The sequence below is a fragment of the Chiloscyllium plagiosum genome, chromosome 5, assembly GCF_004010195.1.
Source record: "Chiloscyllium plagiosum isolate BGI_BamShark_2017 chromosome 5, ASM401019v2, whole genome shotgun sequence".
In the NCBI taxonomy this organism is placed as follows: domain Eukaryota; kingdom Metazoa; phylum Chordata; class Chondrichthyes; order Orectolobiformes; family Hemiscylliidae; genus Chiloscyllium; species Chiloscyllium plagiosum.
Window position 1 is genome coordinate 30114683 of NC_057714.1, and position 21043 is coordinate 30135725.

Here is a 21043-nt window from a genome sequence, read left to right on the forward strand (position 1 = left end):
TCAATAGCTGCTCTATTCAGCAGACAATCACAGGTACATATTGAAATGAAATTCAATGAAAACGTCCTAGAGCTGGGAGGAGCAGGCATTTTGTATTATTTCACTCCTCCCTATGCTGTCCATGTCCCTCTATTCCCCACCTGTTCTTATATCTATCAAGATGCTTTTTAAATCTTGTTGTTGAATCTGTCTCTCCTAAACATCTAAATACCAGAACATTAAGCTGCCAGTCTTGTCCCCCCACAATCAAGTTGTAATAGCTACAACTTCATAGTTATATGGATTAATCCAAGTTCATCTGCCTTATCTGAGACGTTCCTCGCATTAAAACAAATACATCTCCCTGGATGTTCTTCCTCTTAGTGTTACTGTCCTTAGTCTCAGACACCTCCTCAGACATTTCACTTGCTGATGTACTGCTCTGGCTCCCCCCACCCCACCTCCCCAATGCCAAATGAGTGTCTGCCCTGGAAGATGCCCCATGGATCTATATGCCTGAAGCCCTCCCTCCTACACCAGCTCTTTAGCCATATACTTAGCTGTACCATCTTCCTCTTCCTAACCTCACTGGCACATGGCACAGGAAGACATCCCAAGATTACAACATTAAAGGCTCTGCCCTTCAACTTCCTACCTAACTCCCTGAACCCCCTTTGCAGGGCCTCTTCTCTCTTTCTGCCTGTGTCATTATTAACAATACAGACTACACCTTCTGGCTGCTCACCTTCCCCATTCAGAATATCTTGTGCCCACTCAGAGACATCCTTGACCCTGGTACCAGTGAACCCCACACCTTCCTGGAGTCTTGCTTGCATCAGCATGGATGCCTACCTGTGCCGCAAATATAGAGTACCTGACCATGACTATTCCCCTGCATTTTGACCCTCCCTGGTGAGTAACAGGGCAGTTCCTAGTGCCACTGCTGCTGCTTTCCCCTGAGAGGCCACCCCCTCAGCAGTATCCAAAACACTATGTATTTTTGAGGGGGATGGCCACAGGGGACTCCTGCACTGCCTACCTATGCTTACTCGGCTTCCTGGTGGTCACTCATCTCCTCTCTGTTTGTGGTGGTGTGACCAGCTCACTAAACTGGTCCACAACATTCTCAGCCTCATGGATACTATGAAGTAAGTCCATCTGCAGCTCCAGGCACTCCATGCAGAAAATCAGGAGCTGCAGCTGAGTGCACCTCCTTCATACATGCTAACCATGGAGACTGGAAGTGCCTCTGAATGCCTACATACTACAGGCAGAGTATTCCATCGGGCCAAGTTCTCCTGCCATTTCGAACCCTATCAACTAAATGAACTTTATCAACTGCAGACAATAATCCAGGAACTGACTGTATAACTTTACCCACTCGGCACTAAACCCAGGTCTCTCACTCCTACTCCCTGTTCCTAGCAGACTGCAATGACAAAAGAGTAAGTACGTTATCTTTGTCCAGACGCCACCATCTCAGTCTGCAAACCTGGTCCTTGAGCAGCAAAGCTTATGTTTATCCTGGTGTCGCTCTGCCGCTCATCATAGGTTCATTCTTCTTCACTCTGCTGCTGCCCTCACTGCTTGGACTGATCTCGATAGGTATCACATTACCTGATGCTAATGAAAATTAGCTAATCTTGAAATGTAATCAGTATACCTGGACTATCCATCATCTTTCTACTTTCCCAATTTCTATTAAACAGCAAATCTGGAATGGTGATCTAAGCAAAACAGTCTTCCATGGGCTTTTAGAGTTTTCTAAGTCAGTGATATTCTCTTGCAATGCGTGCTGTGCCTATGCCAAGAGTGTTATCACTCAAAGTGGTTAGTCCTGGATGCCTTTAGCTGGTGAATTATTAGCCCAAAAACAGACTAGACAACAAACACTTATTCTATTTCCCATGTGTTTTTGAATTTTCCAGCATGGAGGAAATCTTCGGAAGACCTACGGTTTCAAAAGTTGAGTTCATGAAATCACCAATATCCTTTTCACCTCCCAATTGTTACTTCCAAAGATAAGCATCTTTGCAGTGAACTAATTGCCCTCTGCTCCTCGGGCAATTCCCCATCTTCAGTTTGGCAACCTTAAGTTTACATTTGAATGGTGGAGTTCAAGATCTTGGTATACATTGAAGAGAGGGGCAGTACCTACACAGGTTCAGTTTGAAACAGGCATTGAGGCCTTCTCCATGGGAATTGCCCACTTATGCCTTTGTGGTGACCATGGGCACAGTGAGGTTATGATGATCAATATGATTGGGCCATCATGGGAGTGAATGTCTTCACAAATTCCCACTTGCGCCTCATATCTTCAATTCTTGTGTCATATTTCCAGACATTTTGCTACTCTCCCATTCAAGATATGCCAAAGGACAAGAAAAAAGGATCATACAGAAACTCGACTTCATTTTTAAAATTTCATTCACAGGATATGGGCATCACCTGAGAAGGAGCAATTAGGGATGGGACACAAATGTTGGTCTAGCCAGCAGCACCCACACCCCATGAATGAATTATGACTATTTAGCCTGAAAAGAATTTACAATTCCTTGGATAGATAGAATAACCTGCTTTTCTTGCAGTGCAATGACAGAAAGTTAAAGGAAATTAAGGCCCAATATGTTTTTGATATCAATTTACTTCACAATTTTACAAAGTCTAGCAAAATTTTAAAACTTGCTGGAGAAAAAAAGGGCTAAAGTCATTAAACAAGGCTCATGGCATCTCCCAAAAAATGGTAAGCCATCTATCTAAGCTTTAATCAGGAGTTCAGTCATTTTGCAGAATGGGCCTCTTGCATACTCCATTGCTGACAGGGAGCTAGTGATAGGGGTAATACATAGCACAATCCTAACTACAACATCAAAAGGAGGAGAAGCTAGCCATCAGAAATGAATTTGCAATATATCCAAGGTTCTCAAAGAAGAGATAAAGAATTTGTCCCTCTTAAAATTGCTAGTTTGCTGCCATAGTCCCTCTTCTGGACCTGAATTAGAAAGCAATGGAGACATTCAATTTTCCTAACTACCACCTAAATGCAGCAAAATAATCCAAGATCCCTTTGAGGAGGAGGGGACTTAATTTCACAAGTAATAACTAGGGCTGAGGTGAAGGCAATTCCCTTCTCTTTCTATCATGATACCACTGAAATATAACAGCAGTATTAGGAACCCATACCTCATTGTCAGAATCTCTTCATTCCTGTCAGAAGATTGCACTGGGCTGCTTGAATAATTGCTCAACTTTCCACCCTGGACTGAAATAACTCTGACAGGGTTAGAACTGAAATGTCTGACTTCCTATTCTGCAAAAGAGAGGTCACCAGTGTCTGCAAGAGAAAGACTGATTACATCTATTAGAGTCAGATATAATGTGGGGTCTCTCCTTAAGCTTGATGGCGATGTTCAGAAGGAATCATTTATCTGATGATTAGCAACAGTGCTGCTAATTGCTACTCCATTAAATGACTTGCATTTTATGGCTTTAAATGCTTCTGTGATCAATCATACATTACCTGTTGCAAAATAAAGTTGCATTTGGTTTGTAAATTCCCTCTTCTCCATAAAATGTTTTCACACATCTGCCTTTCAAAAGCCAGAAATTTAAAAAAATGGATCCATGCACAACTCTGGCATCCATTTAGTCCTATTACTATTACTTCTTGGATAAGAGACACTGCCACTCAGTTGCTTGCAGAAGAGACTGGTGACACTTAAGCTAAAAGCGTCTTAGTGTAGATCTGTAAATTGTAGCACAGGTAGACGTTACTCATTGCCATTCTGAACAAAAGAATAAAACTACCTGGTGTTTACATATCAGCTATTATAGATCTTAAGAGGAATGACAAACATAGCTTCTGGCTTTCCTTCTCCCCGGAGATGAAAGAAAAAGTTAAATAGAGTTTTTAATGAAGGTAGGATCTCCACCTTTAAAATTTCTAAGAATTGCAGGTGTAGCTCCTCCCACAACATTCAGTATGAAAAAACTAGGTCTGTGTCACTGTTCAATGTAACAGCATATGGTGGTGCATGCTACATTTATTATCTGTTGATAAAGATCAAGCATCTCATTGCTATGCAGTATATGTACCTTCTTTTGCTTGATATTATTCACAGAGCCTTTCAATTCAACTTGCTTGATGTCACTTCTGTTATCTTCTCCACATGCTGGAAAAAAATCCATAACTATATCATTGTCCAAGCAAGAATTGTTTCACAAGATATTTTCTCATTAGGAAAAACACAGGAAATATTTGTGAACCACTTTGCCATTCTTTTCTGAATAGTATACACAGTGGGGAGGTCTCAGATTTTATTGCACATCTGCTTTCAGACAACATGGATATTGTTTCCACTCAATTCTGTACAAAATTTTATATATTATTGGTATCACTGGCAAGTCCATCAATTAGCTACCAATCTGAGCTATTCTTGAGAAAGTAGTAGTGGGTCTTCTGCTAGAATGACTGCAGTCCATGATAGCAATGAGAGTGGCATACCACAATGTTGTAAGATAGGGAGTTCCAGGATATTATCATTGAAGGAACAGTGATAATATGTCCAACAGTTTTGATAAAGGGTCATTGATTTGGAATGGTGACACTATTTCTCTCTCCATTGTAACAGCCTGATTTACTGAGCACTACCGCATTTTCTGATTTTATTACTAAAGTTTAATTCTCGTTTATCAAGAATCCCATTGAAGCAAAAAAAGATGCTGCCTTCACCTCAATTTTTAATTCATTTTTTCCCTACTTTTTGATGCTAAAAGACACACTGTGCATTGTAACACCAGGTTGCACTTTCACACCTTTTTATATGGTTAAGCATCCCAAGATACTCATAGGAACTTTATCAAAGAAGAGTTGACACTGGGCACATAAGATTGTATGCCAGGTGAACAAATGGTTAGTCAAAAAGATAGATTTTAAGGAGGATCAGGCAAAGAAGCAGAGAGGTTTAAGTGGGGAAATTTCAGCACTTCAGACATCGCAACTGATGGCCACAAAAGGAAAGGTTAAGGAAATTAGAGATGTGCAAGAAGTCAGATTTGGAAGAATGTATGTTTTTCCAAAAATATTTCCATACCAATTTCCATCATTTATGGGTGTTTTATTTTCCCCTTGTCATCTCTCAATTTGGTTATTATACATACAGCCCAGTGTGACATATGTTTAATTGTGACCTTTTCAATTCAATATACTTCAAATTTTTTTAAAAACTGTAGCTGGCCCAAAGACTGACACCATTGTATGCAGATAAAACCTACAAAGTCCATGCAGGATGCAAGAGTTATGAGGTTAATCCTTGTTATTCGAAGGATGGTATCAGTAATACATAATAACCTTCCACATTGAATCAGTGCTCCTGATGAAAAGTAAGTGTGATTTGGAGTGTGATTGAGATACTCACATGGTGTTTCTCCTCTTGCAGCAATAGCAGCAACCAGTTCCTTGTTCACCTATTGTCAAAAACAAGCAACACACATTAGAATTGACACTTAGTCTGATTAACAAGCTGCTGTGCTTTCGTAAATGCATTCTGCAGCAAAAGAGGCCGAAGAATACTTGAACTTTTAAAAAATGGGATGAATAAATTATTAACACAAAGATATTTTCAGTCAAAGCCTCCTGTAAATGTCAAGTGGCAGCAGCAAAAGAGAAGTTAAATTTATTAGGATTGGAATTATTGAAAGTAAAGTTACAATCCATGAGGGAGCTGTGGCAGCTACACTCAAAGCACCTAAAGACCAAATGTTAACTTAAAGTATTGCTCTGAAAATTAACACTTCCACAGGTTCAGTCAGGACTCGACACTGTAAACTCTTCTCTGGCAGAAATGGTTTTAATGAGGTGATTGCAGTTGTAGGTTTCCTCCCTAAATAAACTGAATGTTTCCTCATATAACTATCAGTCTCCAAGCACATTTAAGTGATAAGGGACCACAGAAATACTGCTCTTGTTTTCTCTACAGTGCAAGGAAGCTCTCTCATTAATCAGGTCTATAACTTCGAATAAAGATTTCAAACGACCACTCACAATCTATTACCACTAATATCATTGAGGTGACCCGGAGCTTTCTCGGAATTTCTGTGGGTTGCACCATCATAAATGCACCAGCTACAGGTGGATACTCTGTTTACTGTATAAACCAATTATGTACTTCCAGCACTACCAACGATGTAGCTATTGCAAAGCTTGAGCATTTCAGGGCCAAATCAACTGAATAAAGAACAGTGGGTATTCATTTAAACTGCAGTTTGGATAACCCTCAAGGATCAAGTATCCTTTGACACCTTCACGTTCTTCTAACCCCTGCAAGTTGGTTTGTTCCCTGGATGGGGCAGGAATTAAGTCTAAAGATCTATAATATACCTCCAATGCACCCACTTTCCAGTTTATTGGATGAATTTGAGGGTGACTGAGGAACCTGTTGTCAGGAAAAAGATCTGTAATTTAAATATTTCAACGAGGCTGTGTTCCTCCAATCCAACAAGAGTTTTACTCTTAATGCCTGGCACTCTGATGAAAAACTGCTTGGTTTCTGAAAATCTAAGCTTATGGGAGTTGGTATAAATTTCTCGCCACCATAACAAAGCCTTTCTGAGATGTTTGGGAGATGAAATCCATATTTGGCTGTTGACAATCCACAGCAAATCCAACCTCTTCTCCAACAAAAAGAGAAATTGCCAGTGATACTCAGCAGTCTGGCAGCATCTGTGGGAAGAAAGCTGAGTTAACATTTCGGGTCCAGTGACTCTTCAGCAATCTCTTCTCTATTGCCTTCAAATCAAGTCAGCCTGTAAACTGGCTGCCAATTCAGTCTCACCCATTTTACACAATGACCAAAGACCACCTTCACCAACAATTGTGGCAATCTTAACAGCTGGTGTTACATTTTTAATGAAAGAGTAGTGTTTTACAGGAGCTTCTCAATTAACAAGAAATAATTAAGATTTTTTACCGTGGTTGATAAGAGAGCAAGAGCCTGTATTTGGAGGATTTCATCACATGGTGCTATTTTCTCCTCTGCTGAACTTTGCTCTGATCTGAAAAGATAAGAGATTGGAAGATCCATTATTCTTTATTTAATCCAATGTGTTTATTTAGTTTGGAACAGTATAAGATATTTACTGTCTGCTTGGAGCAGAGAGAATGATATCAGCTCATGACTTTCATTTCCTCATCATAAAGGTCAAAGGTTTAGAAACATTTGTGCTCATTTACTCTTTTTAAGATGGTTATGTTCCAAGTGTTGAGCAATACCACACACTTAGAGCTTAATGGACAGATGCTCAATAGAGCTCAAAACTAGCGGCATGGATCACAATGCACAAAGGGTTCTTCCAATGAACACAACATACAAAAGGAATGCTACCTCTAACTTAATTGACGGGTGGTGCGCAGTCCGGCATTAAATATGCTGGTGAATGGCTGCACATCTCAACAAGTGCTCAGATTCCATGCAAGACTAACACCATTGAAAGTTAGACTGCACTACATAGAACCAACCACTCAAAGGGGAAGTTGGTTTTGGCTGGAGTGAGTTTGTAAGTGGCAAACTAAGATATTCTCAGCAGGAGAATACTGACTAATGGTCAAAGGGAGAATATGTGTTTTTAGATGCAGCACTGAAGGCCTTGGCACAAGAGACAGGTTTGAGAATTGCAGATCCACAGAGTTATTACAGTACTGAATGAGACCATTTGACCTTTGTATCTGCATGGATTGTCTAAAAGAACTATTCACTAGTGCCATTCAACTATTTTCTCTAACTCACACATTCTTCCTTTTCAGATAACAGTCAAATTTGTTTTTAAATGGCCCAATTGATCCTGTATCTACCACCCTCACAGGCAGTGAATTCCAGATGTTTTCCTCCATGTCACTTTTGTTTGTCTTATCATTCATCCCCTCCCATCCTCTATTCCTTCACAAAAGTTAACAGTGTGTATAAATGCTGGACAGGCTTTGGGGAGTCAAGAGACAAGTTACTTGCTTCAGAATTCCTAGCATCACATCTGCTCTTGCAGTCACAATAATTATATTTCTATCCAGTTCAATTTCTGTTCTTGGGTAACTCTCAGGACATTGAGAGTAAGGGACTCAGTGATTGTAGACCATTGAATATCAAGAGGTGATAGTTGGATTCTCTCATGAGAGATGGTCTTTGCCTGGCATTTGTATGGCATAAATGTTAGTTGCCACTTATCAGCTCAAGTCTGAATGTTGTCCACGTTTTGCTGTATATGGATTAAATGGCTTCACCATCTGAGTTGTCATAAATGGCGCTGAACAATGATCATAGGTGATTGCACATCAATAGTTGAACTTATGATGGAGGGAAGGTCACTGGTGAAGCAGATAAAGATGGTTGGGCCTAGGACACTACCTTGAGAACTACTCCAACAAAGTTCTGAGGCTGAGGTGACTGATCCAATCACAACCATCTTGTGCTAAGTATGACTCCAATCTGTGGAGAATATTTCCCAGATTTCTGACTCTGGCTTTGATGGACGCCTTGTGCCACACTCAAATGCTGCCATGATGTCAAGAGATAAAAAAAACTGCAGATGCTGGAATCCAAGGTCGACAAGCAGGAGGCTGGAAGAACACAGCAAGCCATGCAGCACCAGGAGGTGGAGAAGTCTGACCACTTCATCACTGAGCAGAGGGACCAAACGTATCTTCAAATATGCACACAAATTTATCTTCTATGGATACCCAGATGAATATTCATAATGCAAATGTGATCAAGGGACAGCCAATTCCTTTAAACCATTTTAAATTGAATGATAGTACAATGGATGGAACAATTATTTAGGATCTTGGAGGTACTGTGAACTGCAGATGCTAGAGAGTCATATTGAATAAAAAGTGGAGCTTTTGTGAAGGAATAGAGAATGAGAGGGTATGAATGCAAAGTAATTGGTAAAAGAAATAAAAGTGACTAACCCTTCAGGAAGGGTGTCACCCGAAACGTTGACTTCTCCACTTCTTGATGCTGCCTGGCTTGCTGGGTTCTTCCAGCCACCTGCCATGATGTCAAGGGCAATCACACACTTAACCCACCTCTGCAGTTCAGCTGTTTATTATCCATGTTTGGACCAAGACTGTAATGAAGTCAGGAGCTGAGTGGCCCTCGCAGAATCCAAACTGAGCATCAGTGAGCAGGTCTCGGTTGAACAGTGCAAGTTCCTTTACTAATATCCTAAATAATTGGTGAAAGGTTCCAACCTGAAATGTTGACTCCCCCTTTCCTCCGAGGCTGCTTGACCTGCTGTGCTTTTTCCAGCTCCACTCTTTATCCGGTTTGACACTCCAGCATCTGCAGGTGTCATTATCTCCAAGATCCTAAATAATTGATCCATCCATTGCACTATCATTCAATGTAAAATAGCTTAAAGGAATTGGCTGTCCCTTGATCACATTTGCATCATGAATATTCTTCTCGATATCCATGGGAGACAGATTTGTGTGCATATTTGAAGACATTTGGTCCCTCTGCTCAATGATGAAGTCACTGGGCAGAATAACAATTATTTAGAAACACACCAGCTCTGGAGTACATAAAGTAATTTGTAATAATTTGAAAGGTCACCCTTGAGTATTTGTACAATTAATTGCAAGCATTGATCAACTATAGATAAATCTAAGACTGTTAAACATGGGTTTGTGTAATTACAATGGAAGTGCAAAAACTGCATTTTATCTTTCATAGTTTGTCACTCATTTCCTGGCAGGTTGAATCGCTTTATAATGTTTTATCTCAATCTTCCATCATCCTTAATAATCCTGAAGATGGCAGCTTCAGCTGCGATAGAGTTCTATGGGCACTAACAGTCTCTGGTATGTCACCTGAGAGGTTATGTTGAACAGGCATTTCTAGATATCTTAGTGGTCACTTTATGAAATCCTGTTTTCAGTGGGAACCTTACCTGCCTGAATCACATTTCAGTTACACTCACATGTTACTAAAATTACTGGATGGAAAAACTACTTTCTAAAATCTAAATGTTGAATACCAGCAGTGAACATCCAACTATTCCTTGTGCATTTTAAATAGATATTTTACTATGATAGGCAGAGTTAACTACATATGTTTTTTTAGCGACAGTCATTAAAGCATGTCATTCCCAGCTGATGGAAAATATACAAAAAGTTTAACATAGGAAACAGTAATGATGTTTGAGGAACTGTAAATATAATTTGTTCATGGGTCACATATCCTGTTGAAACTTGCTTTTAACTATTCTTATCTATTATATTGAAATGTGATGTTAGTTCTGTCTAAACTCTCCACCTCTCTATTTCTCTCTCCTTATTTAAAACACTTCAAAACCTGCCTCTTCACCAGGTTTTTGGTCACAGTCTCAACACTCGTTTAGTAATTTGAGGTCAAATTTTGTTCAATAGTCACTCCCATGAAGCTGTTTAAAGCATGTTACAATGATTACAGTACTATATAAATGCAAGCTGTTGTTGGTATAGGTGGCATTCTAATAGTCTTTTCAATAGTAAACTGATCCTTGGCTATAATTAGTCAGTGTCACACTATCATTACCCAAAGTCCTGTTTGTCAGTTCAGTGGTGACTCTATAATGCTCAATCAAAATGAGTTGAGTCTTCAGTTGACAGTTACAAAACTCCCAGCACTAGTAATATTATATAGCCTCTGTCTCTGGCCCTCTAATTCCACTCCAAATATGGTGCTAAAGGTTTCATTTATTTACTGTTGTTTCATTCTTCAGCCAAGTATTTGAACTTTTTATTAATTCAGGTTATTTTTCAGCTCTGCTCCACCAGTCGCTAAGAAGATAGTTTATGTTCCATGTATGCCTGCAATGGAGGAAAGGTTTTAAATTAACTAACCATCACAGTTACTCCCCACCCCAATTGTAATGCTCAACTTCCTCCCACAGTGCCTCAGTTCAGTCTGCTACCATTGAGCTAAGTGCTCTCATGTTCCATGGAGTAAAAGAGAATTATATCTTTACTCTTGGGTTTAGCTACTGGGCAGTGCAAAAGAAGTTATGTTGTGGAGCTGTGTCTGTAGGTCGACAGATATGTTCTCTCTTACCATCTCTGTAGATAATTCAATTAGGCCTACCACTGTTCACTCAAGAGTGAAGAATTCACATTGTTATAACCTCATGCTTCCTTTCCCACTTCCTCCCAGTTTACATTCTCTCTCTACTCCCCTACTCACCTATATAAGAAAGACTTGAATTTATATAGCTTCTTTCACAACCAGCAAATGCTCCAAAGAACAGCTAAGTACTTTTTAAAGTGTAGTCACTTTTATAGTGTAAGAAATATGGCAGCCAATCTGCAAACACACAATAGTAGCATCATGATAATGACCAGGCAAACTGCTTTTGTAATGTTGATCAGGGATAAATATTAGTGTCATGGAATCTTTCACGTTCACCAGTCAGGGTAGACAGAGCCTTATTTAACATCTGATCCAAAAAGTGGTAGTTTCAGGAAGGTGGCACTCCATCAGTGCCATGTCAGCTTTCATTTTTGTGCTTAAGTCGGACTTGAAACTGGAGACTTCTGATGGAGTGATGAGTGGCCTATTCATTCTAACCACATCGCATTGTCTTTCTCCATGGTTGTAATTATTCTCCTTTCCACACTTGGCTTGTAACTGAACTCTACCTTACTTCTCCCTATACCCCTGGAGTCCACAGCTGCAGTAACTAGTCTCTTCTGTGGCTTTTTCAATGCTCACCCTCCCTCTTGCCTTGTAATCCTGAGCTACCTTTCCATAGACCCCCATATGGCTCCCCTAGTTCAAATCACCTCCACCCTCCTCACACATCAGCTGTTTCCCTTCTCGCCTGCCCCGTTCACCTCCAGCAATATAATACATATCCCGAGTCCCTCCCTCCTCTAACATTTCTTCACCTTCATTATTGCAATCCTCACATACACACCAATCCAACCACCCTTTTTTAAATGCCATTCAAACAAAAGACTGCTTTTGCCTTTTTGCAAGTCACTTGATATACATGTACACCTTTTACATAAGACACATCCATTTCCTGAACTCCAGTTGTCAAATATGTAGTAGCAGCTGAAGCAATGTTCTTCAACAAGTATAATTGTTTTGGTGACATCAGGCGGATTTAACTATTGACGATCTTGATTGCAATGTTTGTTTTATCAACATTCATTTGCAATGATTTATTTATAGCTGCCTGATTCTTATCCCTGGCAGTATTTTTAATTTACTCAGTGAACCAGCATATGCAGGTGCAAAAGGTAACTCCAGCCAGCAAAATCTTGAAGATTTTAAGCCACAATGCGGAGCAGTTTATATTTTCAATCCCTTTGAAATCACTCTCTGTTCAGGGCAAGTTGACCCAAGTTAAATAGCACATAAGACTGAGCTTGTGGAGCATCCAACACTAAACACTTCGTAAGGTTCAATGGAAGTAAAAAGCAGGAGAGATTTATAAAGAGGCAGTTGATTAGATGTTAGCTGTTTTAAACTCTCACTTAAAGTTACAAATAAAGTTTCCTTCTGTTTCACCTCCTTTATCCTTATTGTCATATAAACTCATTTCTGAAAAGAGGACAGCTATTGTGGAAAAGTTATAAGGTATACTAACATTACTTGCAGATTTGTTCTGGATTGAACATAAGGGACAATGTGGCCGAGCAGTCTTACACCATTTTTCCACTCGCCTTCCTTCCTGAAGGGACAGGCCAGATCATCATATTCGTCATTTGAAAACTGATAGCAGATGTCTTTATCTTGAAAGTTTTCTTGCTTTTCCATCGCTATGAAATAAAAAGATAATTTGTGACATTTTTCAGCGATTTGTGCTGTGAGAATCTCACACTGCAAGATTTAAAGAATTAAATAAACAATCGTTAAGTACTGTTCTGGTCTGCCGACTGTAGTGTAGAAAGTGGATGGTATGCTGTTTCCTTACAGAAAATACAAATGTTTCTAGTTCAGTCAAATGGAGTATTTAAAGAGGCTGAATCATCTTGGAATAAAACATCTGGCTTGAAAGAAAAACTTATGGGGCTAAGATCAATCTCCAACACAATGGTCACATACGCCACCATTTAATTTAGTTTTTGTAAATATACAGTAGTGCTTGAGATTTAAATAAGATCTCATATCTCTAAGTTAATATGAAACAAGGTGCTTAATGTTCTTTTGTTTTCTGAAAATCCACTTAATTGATATAGTATGAATTCAGATTATTAGTATTGTTGATCTAAAATGATATTCTTTTCACGGCAATAACATCACGTGATAAAGAAATTGTAATAGAGATAAACCACATATACATGTTCCTGAATGTGTCATATTTTGAACAAGTGGCAGTTGGAAGGGAATTACATCACCATTTGCAGGGATGCAAATTGAAGACTCAATTTCGTCCAAGTTCTTTTGAAATTCAAATAATAATGATGCTTCTAGTGAATAAAGGCCTGCCGTTTCTTTCCTAATAAAACTTAAGAACCAAGACATCGCCAACATGAACTACAAACAGTCTTAATACAGGATTTATTATTTTTGATTGATGAAAGAAATGAAGAAACATTACAGATATATGAAATGCAATCCACTCTCATAAAAATGACTATTTCCAGCCACTTTAACATTCATATAAAGGAAATGACATCACATTTTGAGCATAAATGAGATTAGGACAATTAAATTTTACCACTATTTTTAATCAACACTCTATTTTCTCAGTATTTTGTTAGTTTAATAGATGTAAGACAGTACTGAGACAATGCTACCTCAAAAGGAGCCTATTTTTCAGATGAGATGGTAAACAGAAGCCTTTAGAGACAGACTTGAAGGACTGTTTACATGCTGTTGTGCTTTTGTGCTGTTCTATTTTAGTGGAGGTAATGTGACTGGTGGAAGAATGCTGATTTTGAGAAAGGATGACAACACATGACATTGCAGGACCATCTGGGCCTTCAGGGCTGAGCTTTAGACTGTATTGTTTTGGCATAGATGGCTGACAGGCTGAGGAGCACCAGTTAAGACACAAACCAATGGGCAGTGGTCAGAGAATGAATGCTGTTATTTTGTGCTTCTTGGTATCACTACTGCTCCCACAAGATAGCCTCTCAGTAATGTGGTGGGAGCACAGTGGTAATGTCACAGGACTAGTAATCAGGGACATGGATTCAAATTCCAACAAGTCATCGATTAACGAATCGAGAGTGCAAAAAGTTAGTCTCCACTAAACTATATCTCTTCGGGTTCACTAATGACCTATAGGGAAGAAAATCTGTCCTCTTTTACCTAGTCTCGTTTACTTGCGACTCCAGACTCACAAAGTGATTGCCTCTTAATTCTTCTCTGAAATGGCTAAGCAAGCCAGCCAATTGGTTTGAGGGCAATTAGGGATGAACTACAAATGGTGGCCTTGCCAACAACACCCATATCCCATGAAAATATAAAACAGAGTAATTTGTGTAATCTGCTGCAGAATAGAGAATCATTGTGAGAGCTTGTGTTCTCCAATGAGAATCGGTTAGCTCAGTCGTCTGAATGGCTGGACAGAGTGATGCCAACTGCACAGGTTCTATTCCCACACTAACTCAGGTCACCATGAAGGTGTGCCATGAGGACTGGTGCTGAGTCCACTGCTTTTCATCATTTATATAAATGATTTGGATGTGAATACAGGAGGCATGTTTAGTAAGTTTGCAGATGATCAAATGGCTCAATGAACTGAAAAATACTAGATGGAGTTCAATCTGGATAAATGCGAGGTATTGCATTTGATACAACAAACAAGGGTGGGACTTATACAATTGATTGTAGGGCCTTGGGTAATGTTTCAGAACAGAGGGACTTAAAGGTGCAAGTACATAATTCTTTGAAGTTTGTGTCACATATAGACAGTTTGGTTAAAAAGATATTTGACACACTCGCCTTCATTGCTCAGTCCTTTGAGTATAAGAGTTGGGAAGTCATTTTAAAATTGTACAGAACATTAATGAGGCCTCTTCTGGAATACTGTGTCCAATTCTAGTCACCCAATTATAGGAAGGACATTATCAAGCTGGAGAGGGTTCAGGAGAGATTTACCAGGATGTTGCCAGGTATGGAAGGTTTGAGTTATAAAGAAAGGCTGGATAGGCTGGGACCTTTTTCACTGAAATGTAGGAGGTTGAGAGGCAATCTGATAGAAGTTTATAAAATAATGGGAGGTATAGATAGAGTTAATGGTAGTTGTCTTTTCCTGAGGATGGAGGATTTCAAGACGAGGCAGCACATTTTAAGATGAGAGGAGAAAGATTTTAAAAAGACATGAGAGGCAAATGTTTTACCCAGAGTTTGCATGTGGAATGAACATCCTGAGGAAGTGGTAGATGTGGGTACAGTTACAACATTTAAAAGACACTTGATAGATACTTGAATAGGAAAGGTTTGGAGGGATATGGGCTAGGAGCAGGCAGGTGGGACTAGTTTAGTTCAGGATGATGTTTGGCAAGGACTGCGTGGAACGAAGGATCTGTATCCAAGCTGTATGACTCTATGACACAAAAATAAGTGGTGTAGTGGATAGTGAAAAGGATTATCTAAGAGTACAATGGGACCTTGCTCAGATGGACCAAAGGGCTGAGGCGTGGCAGATGGAGTTTAATTTAGATAAATGCAAAGTGTTGCATTTTAGTAAGGCAAACCAGGGCAGGACTTACACTGTTGTGGAGGATGTTGTTTTACAGAGAAATCTAGGGGTGCAGGTACTTAGTTCCTTAAATGTGGAGTCACATGTAGACAGGGTATTGAAGGCAGCATTTGGCACATTGCTTTCGTCGGTCAGCACATCGAGTATAGGAGTTGAGATGTCATGTTGCAGCTGTACAAGACATCAGTGAGGCCACTTCTGGAATACTGCACATAATTCTGGTCATCCTTCTATAGGAAGGATGCTGTTACTTTTGAGAGAGTGCAGAAAAGACTCACAAGTATGTTGCTGGGACTGGAGAGTTTCAGAGAGAGGTTGAATAGGTTGGGACTTTTTTCTCTGCAGCATTGGGAGCTAAAGGGTGACATTATAGAGGTTTATAAAATCATGAGAGACATGGATAGGGTGGAAGAGCCAATGTCTTTTTCCTGGGGTAGGGGAGTCCAAAACCACAGGGTATAGGTTTAAGGTGAGAGGGGAAAGACTTCAAAAGGACCTAAGGGGCAAATATTTCAGGCAGAGAGTGATGCATTTATGGAACGAGCTGCCAAAGAAGGTAGAGGTGGGTGCAAGTACAACATTTAAAAGGCATCTGGATGGATATATGAATACAAAGAGTTTGCAGGGATATGGGCCAAATAAGACTGGGTCAGATTGAGATGTTTGGTCGACGCAGTCAAGTTGGACAAAAAGGTCTATTTCCATGCTGTATGACACTACTATTAATCTCAAGGACAAGTGTTGTTGTGCAGTGAGTATCATCCCTGCCTTCAAGCCAGGAATTTGTAATGTCAGTCTCACTCCAGTACTTGATGGCCATGGAAGGTGTGTTCATAACATGGTCAAACTGTTTGGATACCAACCTGTAAGTCCTTCTAACACAGCCATGTAGCCAGCAAGAGTAAGAGAAATTTCTGGTTGGCCAGGTGTTGAAAAGAACAGAGAAGCTATGTTCATTATCCATAGCTCCAGACTATAACCTGCATGTTACTACAGCAACTCAGATTCCCTGTGTAAACTGTAACATTGCCCCCATTACCAACCACCTCTAAACTACAGTGGTAATTTTTTTTTCATATGAATGACAATAACTCAATGAGCAGAAATATATAACAGTCAGCACAATAATAATCCATGTACACAAATCTTTGAAAGTTGCCACCCAGGTAAATAGTGCGGTGAAGAAGGCATATGGCGTACTGGCTTTTATTGGTAGAGGAATTGAGTTCCGGAGTACTGAGATCATGTTGCAGTTGTATAAGACTCTGGTGCGGCCACATCTGGAGTATTGTGTGCAGTATTGGTCGCCATACTATAGGAAGGATGTGGAGGCACTGGAACGGGTGCAGAGGAGGTTTACCAGGATGTTGCCTGGTATGGAAGGAAAATCGTATGAGGAAAGACTGAGGCACTTGGGGCTGTTTTCACTAGAGAAAAGAAGATTTAGGGGTGACTTGATAGAGGTGTACAAGATGATGAGAGGCATGGATATGATAAATAGACAAAGTCTTTTCCCTGGGGTGAGGGCATCCAGAACTGAGAGTGCATAGGGCGCTGTATTCTTCTATGTTCTATGTTCTATGTAATCATGCAAACTCACTTCTCCAAGTATCTTTATTTCCCCAGTCTATGGTGTTTATTACCTAACCATGAACCTCAATGAACTGTGAGGGGAAAATAGATTTAGTATATTAAAAAAATCAATTTTCTCAAACTGGGTTCTGAAAAAAAATCACAAAAAACACATTTTACAGGAAACAAAGTTATTTATTTCTGTTATAAAACTGGACATGTAATTTCTTTTCTCTATCTCTACATTTGTTTTCCCAGCTTGATAATTTTCAATAAGGTTAGTGGTTTTCATGATTTCTAACTTATTTCAATATTTTTTTTTACATGGTTTATTTCTTGGCCCTTTTTAATATGGCTAATGTATTTGCTTTTAGAGATAACATTAAAATGAATCCTTCCTTCACTATGGAAAAACAGAAAAACACAACTTGTTATAGGCATTTAACCACTTGTGACAATATACCCTGTTACACTCTCACTATAGTGGGTTTATTCTTTCACTTTCCAACACAAATGGTAATTAAATCTTTCATTTTTATCTGAAAATCAGTTCTTTGGCAAATGACTACTTTATACAGGTCAATAACATTGAAGCTCAGGGTCAGGCACTCAACTAATCACAGGCTGGGCACTAAAGGTACTGAAGTGAGTTTTTCTTTATAACAGGGTCAGGACAATAATAATAATATGTTCTGGCTCATTGAGTTATTGGCCTTCATAGCAAAAGTTTTAAAAGTAATTTACTACACAGTCGCTTTGAGGGTGGTGGTGATGGGTGTTACAGTTCATAGGGAGGCCAGTAACAGTGGAACTGATGTTCAGCAATTCCTCTACACAGTGTAATAACTCAGCCCTCCCTAATGCTCTTCTGAGCGTCAGATGCCTTCCATTTCTACTTTATCCATTTCCTTTACTCAGATATTGGTGCCACGGGTTCCTAATCTAACAAGAACAGAAATTCCCACTTGCAAAACTCGACAGAATCTGCTCTAGACTTGAAGATATTCAATGCCAAGCAGGAAATGCAGCCAGGCAGTCTGTGAAGAGTGCATCAAGTGGTCAAAGAGCTCTGTGAGAACCTCAGTTATCCATAAACTCTAATGCCCACTACATATTGTAAGATCCTATTCATATTTGTTACATAAAGAAAGTATTTGTGCAAAGCTAAGTGTGGCTTGGAGATTGAGAAGAGGTATGTTCATAATAAAGCATTCCTTTTTGATGATTTTGCACTCAGTCCCTCTTGGGGGTTTATTGGGGGAGAGGGTTATTACTTGTGAATTAATTGGGAGGTTCTGTTTGAGGGGTCCATGTTGGATGAGTCACCTGGGAACAGATTTTATATGGGACTTTAATCAAGGCTAGATTGTGTCGGGGGTCGAAAAAACATGGAGCTGGAAAAAGAACAGCAGGTCAAGCAGCATTAGAGCAACAGGAGAGTCGATGTTTTGGGCAGGAACCTTCTTCAGGATTGGGGAGGGGGAAAATGGGCTGAGAAATAAATAAAGGTAGGGTGTGGGACTGGGGTAAAGGTAGGTAGGATGGCGATAGGTGGATGCAGGAAGGAGCTGATTGAGATTGGTCAGTGGGAAGGGTGGAGTGGATAGATGGGAAAGAAAATGACCAGGTTAGGTCAGGTCAGGGGGGTGGGGTGGAGAGGGAGGGCTGGGCCTGGGATTAGGTTTGGGGGCGGTGAGAAGGTTTGGAAGTTGGTGAATTCTATGTTGAGGCCATAAGGTTGTAAACTCCGGAGGTGGAAGATGAGGCGTTCTTCCTCCAGTGTACATGTGGCCTTATATTGATGGTGGATGCAGCACAGTGCTAAGCACCAAGTAAAGCCTCTCCTCCAGATTTACCTTGTGGGGCTGAGACACAGTGGGGCTGCCTGGAAGAAGCTGGGGCCTTAGCAGGGAAACCTGCACAGAGGCCTCAGGGCCAGAGATGTGACCATCTTTGGCAACTAAATGGCTCAGTAGTTAGCACTGTAGCCTCAGAGAGCCCGGGACCTATGTTCGATTCCAGCCTTTGATGAATGTCTGTGTGGAGTCTGCATGTTTTCCCTGTGTCTGCGGGTGCTCTGGTTTCCTCCCCACATTCCAATGATGTGCAAGTTAGATGGATTGGCCATGTTAAATTGCCCCTTAATGTCCAGGGATGTGCACTCTGTTTCTTTCCCAAGTGGAGAGAGAACATTGTATATTGCAAGATCTAAGCATTTCATTGTTTGCTTTCTCTTTTGGGGAGATGGAATTGAACAGTTCAATAATAAATGCTGCAAGTCTGCATGGTGAGTTTTCTTAATGTAATACACATTACAAAAGTGTAAATTACTGTTAGTAACTTGTCAATTATTTTTCAGAAAATCAAAATAATCCCTAAAATAAAACCAAATTACTTAAACCAGGCAACCACTTGAATGGAGCATCTTTTCATTCAAGTCAGTTACAAAGCTACTGTCTCCAGTATCTCAAGCATTTGGGGTTGAAAGGGCTGTTCACACAGTAGGTTGCACCTTAAAGATACAATTACTGTCTTCACTTCTAACTAGTCTCAGGTTATAATTTATATTACTACTTGTGGGCAGTGATAAGTAAAGTTATAAACACTTGTCAAGGTCCAAAGCGTAAAATAACGACAGAGAAACTTTATAGCTGCATTTATGAGTAACACTCCACTCGATGGAGCATTGCAGTCCATGTGTGGAAAAGGCAAGACCTGATTAATTCTGATAAAATGACCAGGTCTGTCACATCAAAAGTTGCTCCAAGCAGGAAACAAGTAATCACAAAATACCAACTTCTTACACCACATTTTAAGTATTTGTAAGATCCAAGAAAACAGAATAACAGTCCACACACAGGTACCTTTGCTGACTGTTAAATAGACTGGTCCTATGTGCAGTATCTGACAATTTATCAGTCCTATTTTAATTGCAACCAGGGATTCTCCTCACAAAGACATTTACAGACTAATTATAATTGTTGCTGTGTTTTCCTGAGTCCTAAAAATTGTTTAAAATTTAATGTCAGCCTAATGTGACTGAGCATATAATGATTGATCATGATGACCATTTTAGGTTGGGAACATACACTTTGAAATTCTAATCACTGTTGTAGTATTACCACCATTGCCTATCTACTTACAAATCTACTTAATTTGCTAACATTCACTTTTCAGCATTCTGATATCAGAATTCAAGGTACATTCTGAAATATCCAAAATCATCATTCTGGACACAATGAGGTTTGCTGATGGAGAGGATAAACCACCATCCCTACAGCAGATAAATTGAGGTGATACCACTGCACCCACTATGGACATTGTGAAAATTATCTAACATCAACTCTTTTCACCATGGTGATGTCTTCAAAAATTCCAGGAGCCGTAATGAGTTTTTAAAAATTAGTGAATGCATGGCATCTGTCAGAGAATTATTTGGATGTACAACATAGAAACAGACTCTTTGGTCCAATTTGTCCATACCAACCAAATATCCTAAATTAAACTAGTCCCATTTGCCAGCATTTGGCCCATATCCCTCTAAATAGATTCGGGGTCGGTTCCTGAGGATTGGACGGTGGCTCATGTTATACCACTTTTTAAGAAAGGTGGGAGGGAGAAAGCAGGAAATTATAGACCAGTTAGTCTGACCTCAGTGGTGGGAAAGATGCTGGAGTCTATTATAAAGAATGAAATTACGGCACATCTGGATAGTAGTAACAGGATAGGACAGAGTCAGCATGGATTTATGAAGGGGAAATCATGCTTGACTAATCTTCTTGAATTTTTTGAGGATGTAACT

At 39.8% G+C, this 21043-nt stretch overlaps 1 protein-coding gene across 3 annotated transcripts in view; it reads right to left on the reverse strand.

Annotated features, from left to right (window-relative positions):
- LOC122549783 (rap guanine nucleotide exchange factor 5-like) overlaps window positions 1-21043 on the reverse strand; it is a 177879-nt gene that overhangs the window by 130859 nt on the left and 25977 nt on the right. For all 3 annotated transcript variants that reach the window (XM_043689810.1, XM_043689809.1, XM_043689811.1), the window contains exons 5-8: window positions 12604-12775; window positions 6948-7032; window positions 5397-5445; window positions 4075-4151 (exon numbers count right to left, since the gene is read on the reverse strand). In XM_043689810.1, the coding sequence (XP_043545745.1) occupies window positions 4075-4151; window positions 5397-5445; window positions 6948-7032; window positions 12604-12775 (383 nt within the window). The remainder of the gene's footprint in view (window positions 1-4074; window positions 4152-5396; window positions 5446-6947; window positions 7033-12603; window positions 12776-21043) is intronic.